This window comes from Colobus angolensis, unplaced genomic scaffold, assembly GCF_000951035.1.
Source record: "Colobus angolensis palliatus isolate OR3802 unplaced genomic scaffold, Cang.pa_1.0 Scaffold217, whole genome shotgun sequence".
In the NCBI taxonomy this organism is placed as follows: domain Eukaryota; kingdom Metazoa; phylum Chordata; class Mammalia; order Primates; family Cercopithecidae; genus Colobus; species Colobus angolensis.
The window spans coordinates 544,055-561,315 of record NW_012115344.1 but is presented as its reverse complement, the minus strand read 5'-3'; the positions used below and the strand labels follow the sequence as shown (position 1 = coordinate 561,315).

Below are 17,261 nucleotides of genomic sequence, written 5' to 3'. Positions count from 1 at the left end.
TGCTTTATTGTGGTGGTGTGGATCCAAATCTGCAATATCTTCAAAGTATGCCTGGATGGCTATACTAATGATGCATCTGGAACAGGGGAAATAATCATAAGATGGGATCAGGGACCTGCTGCGCTAACTTCTCTGGCTCCAATCTTGCTTTTTCTGTGGAAAATATGGTCATTCTCAAATGCCTCCCAGATATTTCTGGAAGTCCTCATAGACCCTTCACATGTATTCCTGAAACCACATGGCATGTGCCATTATTTTATTTTCTTTGTTCTTGCTCTCTGGGATGATTATGCCCCACAACCCTGGCCACTGTTGCTACTGCTAAGTGAGGTTGTGGCTGCTGTTGTCTACAAGGGCACACAACCCTTGCTTAAGGCCAAGAGTGCCATCTTTGTTCACAGCTGAAAATGTGACACAACTTACTATCTCATTGTCTGTGCACTGGAGACTCTGGTGAAATAGCTCCTTTAGATTTTGCTGAGGAGGGACTGAGTAACAATCAAGAATATGCTCTGAATCACCTTTCCCCTCTAATGATGCCCATATTCCATCAACAAAACATGTGTACTTCAACCCTTTCTGTCTTCAGGTGAATTCTTTCTCAAGAAGGCTATTTCCTTTTACCTGCCAGTCAGCTAGACCTGTGCTACTCACAACGTGGTCCACAGACTGGGCTGTTGTGCACACTGTTTGCTAGCAAGATAAGTACAGAAATGCCCGTTTTAAGTGTTGAAAAACTTACAACAATTTAACATAGTAACTTTGTGTCTGTTGAATCTGATAATAGTAAACTGGGATTGTGATATTTGTATTTTTTGCTTGATTTTTCTGATAATTTATTGAATTTTATGAGATCTCAGTCTGTGATAGATTATAAATTAAAAAAAAAAAGAAAGAAAGAAAATCAGATCCTTTGTCACAGATAGTTTAAGAAACTCTGCTTGACATCATGGTCAGACAGCCTGAATTCATAGAGAGCAGAACGTAGGCTCAGCTTGGCACTCTGCTATGTAGTATGCTTGACTAGGAAGAGTTTGGTAGAAACATGGATTTGCTGCAGAGGATCTGAAGTAGTGGAAAAGGAAGGAAGTAGAACGGACCTTCTCCGTATAATAGTTCTCTTGCTTTCTGCCTGAAACAGGGACAGAGCATAATGCCCTGACCTGCATGCCAAGCACTTGTGAGAAATAAGGAGAGAGGAACCCACTCTCTTGCATGCCATGTGGTTGGGAAAAGAAGGGTCCTGCCCTACTGAGTTCTCTGATGTCCAGCTGTTCCGGCATAGGGTAAAGGTTTCCCCCAGAAATAGTACAGATGCTCCTTGACTTATGGTGGGGTTCCATCCTAATAAGGTCATTTTAAGTCAAAGATATCAAAGGAGGAAATGTATTTAATACCCCAATAGACCCTTTGTGAAGTTGAACAATCCTAAATCAAATCATGATAATCAGGGACCATCTGTAATTAGCCTTCCCTCACCATGTTGGTGTCTCCATTGGTCCAGAGAAAACTGCTCCTGTGGACCAGGATCTTCCCAGAGGGAATTCTGAGAATAACTGCTAATACTCTGTCTTAATAAGTTCATACCTGTTAGCAGACAGGTCATAATGCAGATATCCCACTCTCTTCTCCCATATTCCCCCGCTCTGATCTGCCATTGGCACAAAACATCCTCCCTCTTTTTGGACTTGGAGAAGTAGCTGAGGAACCCTCACAGGCTCCACTTAGGAGTTAGAATCATTTCTTTGCAGGAATGCTGAGGGCAGGCAAAACACCTAGCCTAGTACTAATTACATAGCAGGTACATGTTAGCTCACCCTTTTCATGTCAAAACCCTCCAACAAATTGTTTTATGCCCTGCTGAAGCACCTGTTCCATAATATAGCTTTCTGTACTTCTCTTACAGTAATTGTCTTATTTATTGCTATATATATATATATATTTATTTATTTATTTATTGTTTTGTCCATATTCAACCAAGAACTCCTTGAGGTCTTGGACTATTTCTTCAACTTCCAATCCTTTGTGGTTAACAGTCTAAGTGAAGTGAATTCTTCATTGCTATTTATGATATTAATCAGGTGTATATTTCTTTCAAGTTACAAATATTAAAATATATTTTAATAGCAAAATAGTACATACACAGCAAAATCATGCTCTTTTTAATAAACAGAGTCAAAGAATATAAATAAACAGGTTATGTTTTATAAAAGGTAAACATAGTAAAACACAGTATTACACACAAAGAAACACATTTGTTTCTAAGAAAACAAACATAGAACCATACACATCCGTGAGGATTCATTTGTAACCTCTGGTTTTTGTTTTGTTTTGTTTTTGTTTTTATTTTTTTTTTTGAGACGGAGTCTCACTTTGTCACCCAGGTTGGAGTGCAGTGCCACGATCTTGGTTCACTGCAACCTCTACCTCCCGGGTTCAAGCAATTCTCCTGCCTCAGCCTCCTGAGTATCTGGGATTACAGGCACCTGCCACCATGTCCAGCTACTTTTTGTATTTTTAGTAAAGACAAAGTTTCATCATGTTGGCCACACTGGTCTCGAACTCCTGACCTCAAGTGGTCTGCCTGTCTTGGCCTCACAAAGTGCTGGGATTACAGGCATGAGCTGCCACGCTCAGCCAGTAACTTCTTACATTACAAATGACACAATGCATTTTAACTCAACATTTGCTTTATCCCATATAATACAAACATAACAAAATACATTTAAAACGGTGTTGAAATATACAAAACTTTAATGTAATTTCTGAGTCTTAGATGTTTAAATAAGAAACTTCTTTAACCAGGTACCCCTTTGGACTGCAAGAGCAGTTTATATCATAACTTTGCATCATAATCTTTTTACTCTCAGGCTCTTCAAGCATTTTTATCTTCTTTGAAACTTCTATCTAAACAAAAATACTATTAAAAAAGATAACAGAAGGGGTTAGATTCTACCAATGATCTTTGGACATCAGTATCTCATTCTTCTGTTTGTCTCCTTATTCTAGTTTGAAAAAGCTTTGGAACATATTATTACCTATCATTAATACATATTTCATGTAGCTTTAGTGTTACTCCCCCAACTGGAAATAGAAGTTGCTCTTTAATAAGGCCCGGGGTGCTTAGGCAGCAATGCAAGATTTTTCTTACATCTCTTGGGTCAACCCTATACAACTAATTCTGGGAAAGGAATTGTTAAAATACACTGTCCTTGGGAAGTGTCTTTTGGTCATTTGGAGAAATGGTTAAAGATAGCTCAGTGCTTACAAGCATCTATTATGATTATCCTCATGACAATAACTATTATTAAACTAAAAGTTACCTACTGCTTTATCACCCTTCCTCAATTTATGCTTTCTCACTCTTTAAAACGTTTACCCCCAAAGGGTGAAAATAATGGCTTAAAAATTGTACCTTCATTTACCTTTATTACACTACCTAATTGCCCATAGGACATGTAGCCCTCACCGTTTTATCATTAGAAGCAAAGGACTCACCAAATTTCTGAACCTTTTAAAAAGAGAAAATAAATGCCACAAGCATTTTCCATTTTAGTTTTGGAAATGTTCTTGTTTTTTTTGTATAAAGGGGGAAAATTAAATTAAAAAAAGAAAAAAACCTCTTCCCTGAAAATACATGATGTTTGCTGTCTCAATAGAAATCCTGCAGAAGTCATCTAAGCTTCTAAGTATCTGTTTCCTTCCTGGTTAGTAGCACAACCTGGATGTCAGACAGGCTGACCATGACTCAGAGTGGGACTCTAGGCAACTAGTGTCAATAGGCTTGGGGACCACAATGAGTGAAAACAAAAACCCTTCCTCCTCCATTGTGTGTTCTACGAGTGAGCAGACCTAAGAGTGGTGGTTTAAGCACTTTCTATCAGAATGGTGATTGCTTCAGCATTCTCAAGGAGATGGCAACAGCATGGAAGGGCAGCAACGTGGTATATGGGTCCCAATCAGCATCTGCTTCTGATTTGTTTTTAAAGGAAAATCCTTAGCTGGTTTTCATTTGAAGCCTGCTGCAGATTACAGCATCAGGGAACATTCCACCTTACTCCTGGGCCAGAGCAGTCCTTGGCAAGAAAGATCTATTCAAAGATGAACGACCGAGATCGGATCGTGCCTTCCCCTCGGTTGAGCTGTTTTCTTATTTGTGACTGTAACAAAGCACACACACGTGTATCCATTATTGAGTGATTGTAATGAACCCTGGATTCTAACAAATACTAAATAAGACATTTGATTAGTAAGGATGTCATACAACTATAAGTTAATTATGTGCCCACCCCCAACTATAAGCTAATTAATCATGTGTCCAGAAAAATTTTCTGCATTTTTTTAGGACACATATTGTAAAGTGATTGCTAAAACATGTACAAATTGGGAATTGGTCTAATACTTATAGTAATCTATAAAATGCAATAGTATTCAATGAGTCAAAAGAAAAATATAGATCTAAAATTAATATGGAAAAATGTTCACAATATATTGCTAAGTGAAGTGAGCAGATATAGAACACCAGCAAGTGATTTGTATTGTTTGTATATTATAAATAAAGATGCTATGAACATTATTGTAACTTTTTTGGTAGATACATGCACTCATTTCTCTTAGATATACATCTCAGCGTGAAAATGCTGAATTATAGTGTAAGCATATGTATAGTTTTAAAAGAAACTGGCAAGCAATTTTTCAAAGTAGTCATACACATTTTTCATTCCCTCTAGCAATGTAGGAGAGTTCTAGTTCCTTTGCATTCATGTTAATACTTGATATTGACAGTCTTCATTGTATCCATTCTGAAGGGTGTGTAGGGGTACATCATTGTGGTTTTTACTTCTAGCAAGTGATTAAATTTTGTTTTTAAATATTTATTTGTACAGAGAGAAGTCTAAAAGTGTGTATACTTGATATATTTTTCTATAATTCTTGTATAATGATTTTGTGTTACTTTGAAAATTAAAAATAGAAAGAATAAGAAATTAATTCATATCTGAGCAAAGGTTGCACAAGACAAATTATCCCTCACTGAATAATAAATACATTGGAACAATTTAAAAATGAATGGTATACTTACTTGAATTTCAAACTAAAAAGATAATTGAAAGCAAAAATCTCAGTATCTAGAAAGGAGTTTTCACATATGAGACAATTTTACAAAAACTAATTAAGAAAAATGTTTTATGTTTGAAATCATCTGGTCTGGCATGGTGGCTCACACCTGTAATCCCAGCACTTTGGGAGGCTGAGGCCGTGGATCATTTGAGGTCAGGAGTTCAAGACCAGCCTGGCCAAAATGGTGAAACCCCGTCTCTGCTAAAAATATAAAAATTAACCGGGCATGGTGGCGGGCTCTATAATCCCAGCTATTAGGGAGGTTGAGGCACGAAAGTTGCTTGAACCCAAGAGGCAGAAGTTGCAGTGAGCCAAGATCACACCATTGCACTCCAGCCTGGGCAACAGAACGAGACTCTGTCTCAAAAAAAAAGAAAAAAAAAAAAGAAATCATCAAAGCTTTCAAGATGGTATTTACAGGAAATTTTAGCCAGCTTTAAGGACAAGTTCTTGGCTAACAACTCACTAACTTGCAAGCACGTGAAAAACACGTAGAAGATTGGTGAAGTTTTGTAAGTACTCACTCAGTCTTCTCCCCAGGAGATATATAGAGAGCAGACAAAATAAACCAGCTTTTGTCCTTGACCTGCACAAAGTGATGCTTACACTGGAAATGAAGCTAAGTTCCTCTGGCAAACTTTCTTCTCTAACAATTTAAGAGGCTTTTCAACTAGAGAAATAGGTCGGCTTTCCTCTGTCAGACCTTCTGGTCATAAATGTCCCCCTCCAGGCAAAGCTGAACTAACTGACACACCTTAAAGGAAGTCTGATAGGTGGTTATTAGGCTAAGGCTCTACGTCTAAGATCCAAATACAGCTTAATTCTTCCTTTTTTACAACCCTGTCTTCATCTCTTCTCATGTCCCAGAAGAATTAACAGACTGTTCCGCAAGCCTGGAAGTAGGCACCCAGACATCTCTTTGATTCTCGGGGATAGTCTGACTCTTGATAGAAATATGTTTGAAATCATCAACATGTTATTTCTCAAGACTCGATATCTGAAGGCTTAAAAATCTCACCAGTTTCCAGCGTAATATCTTGATCCACTCATCAGCTTCTACTCCGGTCTTTGCACAGAGATAAAATGTCCTGAATGGAAATACCAAACTAATAGGACAAAAGAAAGAACATAAGATATTGCAGATGATTAGCTCTCTCTCTATATATATATACACACACACACACATATATATAGGTTGATTAGCCATATATATATATATATATGTTGAACACTAATTAGAGTATTGCAAGAGAAAAATGAATTGATAAAAGATCCAGGTAAGTACCTTGAAGAGCTGGTATATATGGACCTATTACTGCCAGCAAACTGCAGAAATGTTAAGGAAGTTGTAGATTCATATTACTACTCCAGGTCAGATGTATATACTTGAATAAGACTTTGAAGAAGAAAGAAGCATGTTCAGGACACCCCCAGATCCTTTTGTGGTTTATGTCTTAGGCTAACTCTAATACTTATGTATTTATTCAGCTGATCTCTCAAAGATCTCTCAAAAACTTGTGCTATGATTCAAAGAATAAGCAAGACAGGGAAGTTTGCTAAAAAGAACTCATTTGTGTTAGATTGCTTCAATGAGGATAACTCTGCCTTCTGTGGTTGTTGGCAATTTCAACTATCGAGAGAGTAAAAAGAGACAACAAAACTCAATTAGTTATTTCTCCCATCTCTGAGCAAGAGTCAGTCTCTGCTTCAGGAATATGAACTTTCCTACTGGCACAAAATACTTTTCCTAGATATAGAGTAATTTTTCATTTGACTGTGTCTGATTACCTAGTTAAAATTATGCAAGTGATAATAAGGTCAGCCCTAAATTATACATTGAACATACTTCCCTGTACTTACAGTTGAGATGCAAAATATCAAAAATCTTTTCTTTTTGTGAAAAAAAGCCTTCAGGAGGGTTTCTATATCTTAAAGCCTACGCTGTATATTTTGTTGATGCCGGCAATTAATATTGAATAGGTAAGAGGTACGTCCTTGTGCACAGAAGGTAATACCTTGATGTGCGGTCTAGTGGAGGGTGAGTAGACAGTGGTGGGGAGGGAGGGATATGGTGCATATACTCGAAAACTGGTTTCTGTAATTGTCATTGTTTGGTACTCCCTATGGGAGATATTATTAATGGCCAATTAATACAGATACTTTTTCCTTTCTCTTGCTAACAGAACCCCAAGCAATAAATCCTAATTTGTTTAAGCCAATTATCATCAGCTTCTGGGGATGGCATGGCACCTAGTCTTGGCCAATGAGATATAAGGGACAATCTTATAGGGGAGTTTCTGGAGAAACATTGGTTTTCCTGATAAAAAGGGACAGACATGGCTGATACCATCCCTACATCTTTCTTTGTACTTTGTTGAAAACATGAGACCTACAGGTGTAGTAGACGCTTGAATCCTGAAGTAGCCAGCATGAGAAAAGGTCAGGAGAACTGCAGAGACCCTGGACCTGACCTTGTCACCATAGCTGCTTGCCTCCTGATTTTTGGATATATGAGAAAAATAAAGCTCTGCTAGCTCATAGGGCATGTCTATGCAAATTTTAAACAAGACACCCATTCTCAGTTGATATTATAGAATTAACATTAATTTCCTCAGGTGTAATAGTGATATTGTAGTCCTATATGCGATATTTTATTCTTAGGAGACACATACTCAAGTCTTTAGGGGTAAAGTGCCATGATGTCTGCAAATTACTTTCAACTGATTCAGGAAAAAAAAAGTGGATAGACTGGGATAAAGCAAATATGGCAAGATATATTAATAACTGCTGATGGAGGGTATATAAACATGTGTCTTTCAACTTGTGTGTGCTTGAAAAACTTTAAAATAAAAGGTAGTGGGAAATAAGACATGCCTTTCTCAAGACTCCTCTCCCAGTTAGAACATTTTTATAATATATTGATTATGTTAGAAAAAATATTTTTGTGCCATCTGCCAGAAATCATCATAACAATACAAATCACCTATCATTAGAGTCAACAAAGTTATAATTAAAATGGGGGAGAGAGCCTCAAAGAAATTAAATTGTCTAAGATGTGAATGGCATCCTCTATGTGAGTCATACTTCTCCAGTACACAGCGTAAGCTGAACTGATCTGCCTGTTTGTTTAAGCTACTTTAAATGAGCTGTTATGTCACGCTCAGCTGAAAACACTCCTAATATGTAGGCATGCCCCTCAGATCTGAACTTTGTAGACATTGAGATATACAGCTTTCTATTCCTTAGCCAAAATAAGTGTCTGGCAAGAAGACATTTAAAAATGTTTTCTTAATAAAATGACTTACCAAAAACAGTTTACCCTTTCTTGTGAATAATCAAATTGTACAGCTGAACATTCTGTTAGGTCTAGGATCCGAATTGGTTCTGGTGACTAAATAAAATAAAAAGCAACATATATCATCTTAAAAAACAAAAACAAAAACAAAACAAAACAAAACAAAACAGATAAATCTGTCCCTCACTTATTCCCCTCACAAGTCTTCCACTATGTGCAATTGTCAAATTTCACTAACAGGACTGACAATAGAAAAGCCCTACCAAGGGAAGTCCTTGGTTTTGGAATGAGCCTTTCATAAAACTGTACATTAAGATACTACCTTTATCAATTTACTGATGAAGATGGATTTTAACACATGGAAGAGAGGCATATTTTTCTCTCATTTTTTAAAAACTTCTACTTTCTTAGAAATTTTATGTAAGAAAAGTGAGAAAAAATAATTTTAAATTGGCTTAATGAAATGGGCATGGGAAATGGACAGACTGTATTTTTAATAAAGGGACAAATTGCTACAGAGAGACAGTTAATAAATTGTGGCAAGAGAATAATTACATTGCCCTAAACAGAGGGAATTATGTGCCCTGGGGAACTATAGTTTAGCCAATCCAAGAGAGCAGTTTCTGGGATACACATCTCATCTTTGCAAAATAACTCTGTTCATTTCAGGAATGAAGATTTCATATCTCCAATCATTTATTAGGTGTTTCAGGTGGATGTAAAAATAATTTCAGAGATTTTAAAGACATAAGTTTCTTTCATCTAGATAATTGATTTTTAAAGGAAAAATATATTATCATGTTTCTCACCATCTGGTCTTTGTAGTATTTCAGTTCATTCCTGTGCAGAGTAAACCATCTTGTTTTCCAGGTCTGAGAAAAACACACACACAGAAACACATACACACACAAAGTTTTGAATGCAGGAATGCAATATTTGAACTAGATGATTTATTTTCATTTTTAAAGTATTTAAAAAATTAAATACTATAACCCTGAAAAAATTCTTGTGTGCCATTTCTGAGAAAAAAAGTTTCAAAATATCTATAAAAATTAAAATAATTTCTTACATTAAGTTCATAATGAAGGCAGATATATCATTAGTATATTTTTAAATACAAAAAGAATTAGTCTATCGTAAATATTCAATGTGATTTATAACAAAAATGAAGGCAGATATATTATTAGTATATTTTTAAATACAAAAAGAATTAAGTCTATCATAAATATTCAATATGATTTATAACATACCACTACAATTTCCATTTTATTAACCCTAGAATAAAGACAAATATTGTTCTTTGAGTACCTAATATGGATGATACACTATCGTTGGAGGCTTTATATATAATACTCAATCCTCACACAACAATGCCAGCGTTATTATTCTTGTCTTACAGATAAGAAAACCGAGGTTTAGGAACCCTGACTCATGTGCCATTATAAACCTTGCCTAAGAACTCCAAGGTATCAGTGGTAAAAACCGTCGCTGCCCGCTATTACCTTCTTATATACAAACAGCATCCTACTCAGCATCCTACTCTATCCTGTGTGGCAATGTGCCCAGTTAAAAGAAGTAACAGAGGACTTAAACGTAAGTATGCTATGAATATGAATACTCTCTGTCCTCAGGGAGCATTTGATCTAGAAGGGACACAAATAACAAAATTATTTAGGCTCATTCCAAGCACGCCAGTACCTGTGAGAGGTTAAATACTGTGACTCTTAAAATAAGAAGGAGCAGGCACATTCTATGAAGGTCTTCTTGGCACATTCAGACGAAACAAAGGAATTCTAAAGGTACAATCTCATAAATGGGGAACATTTGGATACTCTGAACTTGTAAAAACCTAAATTATGTTTTTCTTGGGATTTTATAACATAGTTTCAGTAGCATCAGTGATGTTTTGGGCCTATCTTTAAGGAAACATTTTATACAATTTTGACTTCTTCCTTGTTTTAGAAAAAGAACGAAAGATGTTCTAGAGTTAACTTGCTATCTTCATCCTCAATCATTCCATTAAGAGGACTATATTTTATTGACTTTTAACTATAAGCTATACCTATGCAGGGCTTTGTCAAAGAATAGTCAAGTCATTTTCCAGAATTTCGACTAATGAGCCATAAAATGGACTCTTGAGTCAGGTAAATATTATAAGTGGGTTAAAATGAGCAGGCAATTATGCTTCCAAGAAAAACCATCAAGATGCGAATTGAGTCTACATGACGTGTTCTCTTTTTCTGTGGCTGGCATGAGCAAAATCATACTTCCTTACCTTGACCAGGCCTCCCTGTTTGGTGAGGTAACCTTCTTTGGTACCCAGCTGAAAAAGAAGAGCACTAAATGAAGCCCAGAACTGTCACAACAGGACGTTTGTCCTTCCTTTCCTGTCCTATTTTTAAATGAAGAATGTTTGCATTTGATCTTTAAATTACTGTCTATGATTTTTCACCTAGGCACTTGAAAAGCTTCCACGTGCTATGAGAGATTGTTTTCAGATTGGATCTACTCGCGTCATTCGGTAGCTACTAACTCTAGTTAGCAATTTGTAAACAGTAAACCACATCATTTCACTTATAAAAGTCTGTGTTTGTCAGTGTGTCATGTGAAATCCAGCTGTTTGGATTGTTACAGGGTTATTAGCACATAAACACGCACACATCTATTGTCAATATGTTTGGGAGACTGGATTAACAAAACAAGAATGTTTTACTTCAGGGCTTCCCAGAGTCTATATTATGCTAATATACTTTGTAAATTTTTAAGAGGGAACCTTAGAAACAGCATTTTTACCATTTATTTTATCACATAATCCTCCTCCCCAGGTCCCACACTCTCTTGAGATCCATGTTCCGAGAAATAGACTGTCAGGAGTGTAGATTTATTTACACCTGATTTATCCAAAATGACTTTGAAATAAGAATGAGCCAGTTCTTTTAACTCATGTTGTCATTAATTTAAAGGTAAAAACAACAGCACACACTTAGCTAGCACCTATGAATTATAAGGAAGGGTGGAGAATTGTGTGAACAGAAATTTGCGTAAGACAAGTAGCCTAACATCAAAAAATCTATCATTTCATAAATTCCAGAAAAAAATTCAATTCCTAGTAGAATATTTTGTTCAAATGTGATGTCATCATATGTCTTAGTAAGAAACAAAATTAACAAAAATTGGGAAGTGATTTGGTTGACACCAAGGTTCTTTCTATGGTAATTTCCAGAATATTTTTTTCTGAGGTGAATTCTCCCTACCAAATAAAAAGAGGAACAACCATCTCTACCACAATAAAAAGTCAAAGCAGGAAATAAGCAAACACTTCTTGTAAAATCTTATGATGTAAAATTAAGGATAAACTACCCAAATGTTCACTTAATAATACTAATCAATATTGGTGAATTTGATATCTCATAATTAGTGTGATTTATTTTGACATTAAAGAAATTGAATTGACACAATTGAGTTTAGGTGTTATGGAAGGGCAAAAAGTAATATTTTGGGCTGCTACAGGTTAAAACCTGTAGAGGCAAAATAACTAGGAGTAAATTGTTACATAAAATATCCTGATAGAATTATTTACTGAAATCAAGCTAGGGAATAATCCCATCTTACCTCCGCCCAAACAATATAATATAAGTGTAGTGTTTTTCTAAGGTTTTCATAGATAAGTGGAAGGCTGCATGGGAAAGCACTGAGACTATTAATTTTATTCAGGGTCTCAAGATGGTAAGAAAGTAAATAATTATAGAGCAGATTTATCTTTAAAAATCTATGATCTGTAACAGAAAAACTGTTTGTAAGAGCCCCCATTGGGGTACCACCTAAATGTTCAAAAACAAAGGACTATCTTTTCTGCCATCCTACATACCTACTTGTCTCCCAGCCTTAAATGTAGTCAGAAGCCAACAGGTCAGGTAAAGCAAGGCAGGCATTGATGTGTGTGTGGAGGGCTTTCAAGCACCTTAGTACAAGGTGGTGGAGCCCAAGCAGGGCACAGGGGGCCTCTGTATGGACAATGGCGATGACGGTGGCAGCAGCAGCTGTGTGTGAGGCATTGAAGCCTGGCAGGGTGTGGAGGACTTCTGCCTGAAGGGGTGGATTGGGCAGCTACTGCACAGTTTCAGAGCCAAGTTGGGCTAGGTAGGCATCTGTAGTGAGGGTGGGAGCAGCAGTGACCTGGAACTGGGCATTGAAGCATGACTGGGTGATTGGAGTGTTGGGGTAGGGGTTGGGTAGTAGAAACAGCGATGTGAGATTGCTTATATTCAATTGATCATCACATAAGTAAGTGTACTGAGGATGATAAGATCCATATTTTCTCACTGTGGGAGAAGGGAAAAAACCAGAATGAACTTTGTGGTATTGGAAGTATTGTTGTGAACTCATGGATGGATGAATGAATCGACAGATAAATACAGATGTAAAAGCATGTATGTGTACATGTGTGTATACATACATATCTTCCCAGCTCTGCTCACTGAGTGGGCTGGGAGAGTGACATCCCAATAACAATAAGCACACAGTACCTAGATGTCGATTTCTAAAGTACTATTCTGCGGAAACAGAGCAGGGTTTCTTGGAGAAATAGCTGGTTCTAGAGCAGCGTACAAGGAAAGAACAAGATACATCTGAATCATCTTGCTATTCAGAAAGTAAGAAAGTTCTTAAAGAATTTTGAGGCCAGGCCAGGCATGGAGGCTCACAACTATAATCCCAGCACTTCGGGAGGCCGAAGCATAAAGATTGCTTGAGCCCAGGAGTTCAATACCAGCCTGGTTAAAAACGGTGAAACCTTGACTCTACAAAAAACAAAATAAAACAAAACAAAAACCAAATATTAGCCAGGAGTGGTGGTGCACACCTGTAGTCCCTGCTACTCAGGTGGCTGAGGAGGGAGAGTCACCTGAACCCAGGAGGTCGAGGCTTCATGAGCCGTAATCACACCACTGCACTCCAGCCTGGGAGACAGAGTGCAGAGCGACAAAAAAAAGAGGAAATTTTGAGGTCGTATGAACACAGACATCACTGAAAAGGCTCTTTCCCCAACTGGCCAAATCAGAGAAATTTTGAAGGATCAACACAAATAATGATAGTTAGGATTGTAACCATTTGATATAAAATGATTAAAATTTTGAAGAATAAAAAGCTTTTCCTTACAGTAGAATGACAACCAATAAATGTAAAAAGGAATAAGAGAATCAGAGAGTCACCATTTGATAACAATCATAGTAATGATTAAAACAGCCAAGAAACATCAGTAAATGCTGAAATTGGCGAGTAAAAATTTAATAAGCAACAGAATATTTTTATAGTCTCAAACAACCTCTCCCCAAATATTTTTTAATAACAAAGGGAATATGGTGACTTTAGAGGGAAGAAACCTGGCGGACACCACTTAAGGAATCAAACACACCATAGTGGGACAGATTGCAATTGTGTTATGTCTGAGAGGATGCAGTGAGGAGTGCAGACAAAGCATACTTTTGTGGTATTTGTACCCAACATGAAAAAACCTGTATCTAATCATGATTCAATATCATATAAACCGAAGTTGGGGAACAATTTACAAAATAACTGGCCTTTAAGTTTCAGATGTGTCAAAGTCACCAAATTAAGGAAAAACTGAGGAAATGTTCCAAAGTGAAGAATATTCCAGAGACAGGACAGATAAGTGCAACTTGTGCTTGAGAACTGGATCCTTTTACTCTGAAGGACCTTACTGAGAAAACTAGTGAAGCTTGAATGAGCTCTGTGGATGAAACAGTGGCACGGCCTCAATGTTAATTTTCTAGTTTGAAAGGCTCTATGTGGTCATGTAGGCAAATGCCGTTATTTTTGGAAACACACACTGAATTATTCAGGGTGATAGGGCATCATGTAGGCAATTTACTCTTAAATGGCTTGGGGAAAACCAAGTTCTGTGTACTATTCTAGCAATTATTCTGTAACTTTGACATTATTTCAAATAAAAAAGCATGTAAAAACATAATAACGGATTAACTGAATAAACTGATATACCCAAATAATGGAATATTATGGAATTTGTTTAATGGTGTTTTAGAAAACTAAGTAATTACATGAAACAAATGCTAAATATATAGTTAATTAAACAAGAATATTACAACTCTACAATGAAGAGCTCATTATTTTACGTGTGTGTGTGCATGTGTGTGTGTATACACACACACAAAAGACTGGAAGGATAAACAACAAAATATTAAACCTGAGAAGAGTTTCAAAAGCAAAATACTGGAAAAGGACAATATGTAAGGAAAGTGTCCAAGAAGAGGAACTATAAAATGTGTCAAAGATTACAGAATAAAAAGAGAAAGATATTGCCGAAGCTAAGGAAACAGAATTTTTAGAAGGAGGGAGTTGTTAAAAATGTCAAATACCACAAAAGGGAAGCTAAGGAAACTAACATTTTAGATAGGACCTATTATGTCAGGAACTTGAACTATATTAATTTCAATCTCTACCAACCAACTAATTGGTATTTCACATTTAACATGTCCAAAATAGAGCTCTTCTTTCTCATCCCCTCAATCCACCCCTCCAGCAGAGTCGGTCTTCTAAGTAAATAGCAGGGCTTCTCTGCCATGACTCTGCTACTCTTTCTTTCGTGTATCACATTCAATCCATGTAAAAGAATTTTTTTTAAACAAGCTCAGAAGGTAAAGAATTTTTATGTTATGGACAAAAAGTACTATTGAGATTTTTGGGCAAGATAATTCTTTACTACTCTTTGAAGAATAGTTGGCCCCTGATCACTGTTGGGAAACAATTCTCTACAGGTCTCTTGTGTTTCCAAATGTCTTATGAGCAAGGCATTAACAGCTCTTTGTTGCAGACTGATATTTAAAGCATGCTAATACAAGCAGCCTTGGAATATAGAAATATTTCGCTTCAGAGCAAAAGACATGTCTACTGATCATTAGAAAAGATTTGGGTTCCCAAGGCTCAGGATTCCTCTCCTGTAGGGCAACCCATTATGGATATCAACTGGCCCTTTCAATGTTGCCCTTTGGGAACTTCGACTCAGCACAGGGCACTAGCACAAATACTGATATCCGAGCTCTTGCTCTTCCTGTGAATAACAAACTGTTTTTCATCTCTTACCTAGAAGTCTTGTGTTATCCATCAGCATCCATGAAACTGTAGCAGGCTAACTTGTTAGCTTGCAAGCAGGGTAAAGTCAGACTCTTTATGGCTCTTGACACTCACTCATGATAGTAGTGCTGCAAAGCATTGCACCAGCAGAAACACTCATATTTCTAAATGTTCAGCTGGGAGGTGCTGCTCTTTGAAAACTCCATTGCCTTATGTGATCTGACCCCTCATTACCTCAATAATCTCACCTTCTACAACTTTTCCTCTAGCTCACTTCATCCCATAATTCTGACCTTCTTTCTAGCCTTTGAAACACCTCAATTTAGTTCCCACTCCAGGGCTTTTGTACTATTTCCTCTGCCTGCAGCACTCTTTCCACATCTTGACATGAATCACTCCTTCCCTTCAGTGAAATCTCTTACTAATGGTTCCTCCTCACAGAGGCTTCCCCTGCTTCCCTCTTCTCCCCTTATCCTACTTTTTCTTTTCATGATGTATTACCATCTGGCATTAGATTACTGCATTGATTATTGTCTGTGATCTTCACTAGAATGTGAGCTCAGTGACGGGAGGAGGACCGTTGTCAAAATCACTGCCAGTGATTAAAACAGTTGTGAGTGTATTGGAAAACTTTTAAAAACAAGTTTGTTTAATAAATGAATTAATTAAATTTAATCCTATCATGGGAACTCAATGCTATGTTGTTTATGAGACATAAATAGCAATTTCCCCAAATGCAGTTACTGAAAGATGTTAAACAGTTTTACACAATCATCTGCATTTCTGGGCAGTGGGGCATCTTTCACTTTCACTTCAAACAAGAAGTTCTTTTAATTCTCTTCCTCCACTGCTAAACCTTGAGCCAGAACTACACCCCAAAAGGAAAATGCAGAAGTCTGAAAACCCTCAGGGCTCTCAGACTGGAGATGGAGGTGCAGCATCATGTAGCCATTTGGGGTAGCAAATGGAGGCTTAGAACTTGTGTTCGATAAGGGACAAGAGCATTCTGATCAGACCAGAACTCTTTCCCCAGTTATGCTGGTCCAGTCACCAATGATTTCCCAATAAGAAGTAATGAGAAACATTTCAGATCCTGTAGGAAACCTTTACAGTTTTTTTTGTCCATAGTGATGTACAATCAACTTCATAAGCTTGTCATTATACAATGTGAGTTCAAGTCATTGTCAATCAATCACTCCCCACTATTTTAAAAACTCCATTTTAAAAGAGGTGAATCCATCTGATAGCTGGAGTGAGCAAAGAAGGTAAGTAACAAGGTTTCCAGAATGTGCTTTAAAGAGGCTTACTTCTGCATAAAGATACTATATCTTCTGCTCACACCAATCTCACAAATTAGGTATTATCTGTATTTTATTGCTGATAAAGAACACACTTAGTAGGATATGGTTTGATTGACTTTGAGTGGAAACCTTTAGGGGAAGTGAAGCAGAGGAGAAAGTGAAGTTAAACTAACAGTGCAAATGAAATAGATGTTGAAGTGACTGGTGACCTATACTAAGGGTAAGGATGGGTAAAGAGGAAATTATGAAGGGACTGGTCAACTGGAAAACAAGAATTGGTTGCAGAGTAGATCTTGATTTGTTCTTTGCTCTTTTCTGCCTTTGGACTATTTATTGTCTTGTGCTCCTAAATTTCTCAAGTTCTGAGTTATGATGCCTTCTCCCCCACTTCTAGCAAAGCCAAAATAACTTTCTCAGTCAATTTTCAAGATTTTTAT

General features: G+C 36.9%; 1 protein-coding gene across 2 annotated transcripts in view; it reads right to left on the bottom strand.

Annotated features, from left to right (window-relative positions):
* Positions 1-2,092: 2,092 nt before the first annotated feature.
* Positions 2,093-17,261, bottom strand: part of DAPP1 (dual adaptor of phosphotyrosine and 3-phosphoinositides) — a 53,995-nt gene continuing 38,826 nt past the window's right edge. Inside the window, exons 5-10 of one of the 2 annotated variants that reach the window (XM_011943192.1) lie at positions 10,689-10,736; positions 9,223-9,285; positions 8,424-8,509; positions 6,137-6,224; positions 5,643-5,704; positions 2,093-4,160 (exon numbers count right to left, since the gene is read on the bottom strand). In XM_011943192.1, the coding sequence (XP_011798582.1) occupies positions 4,151-4,160; positions 5,643-5,704; positions 6,137-6,224; positions 8,424-8,509; positions 9,223-9,285; positions 10,689-10,736 (357 nt within the window). In that variant the 3' untranslated portion in view covers positions 2,093-4,150. The remainder of the gene's footprint in view (positions 4,161-5,642; positions 5,705-6,136; positions 6,225-8,423; positions 8,510-9,222; positions 9,286-10,688; positions 10,737-17,261) is intronic. The other variant, XM_011943193.1, reaches the window with a different exon arrangement.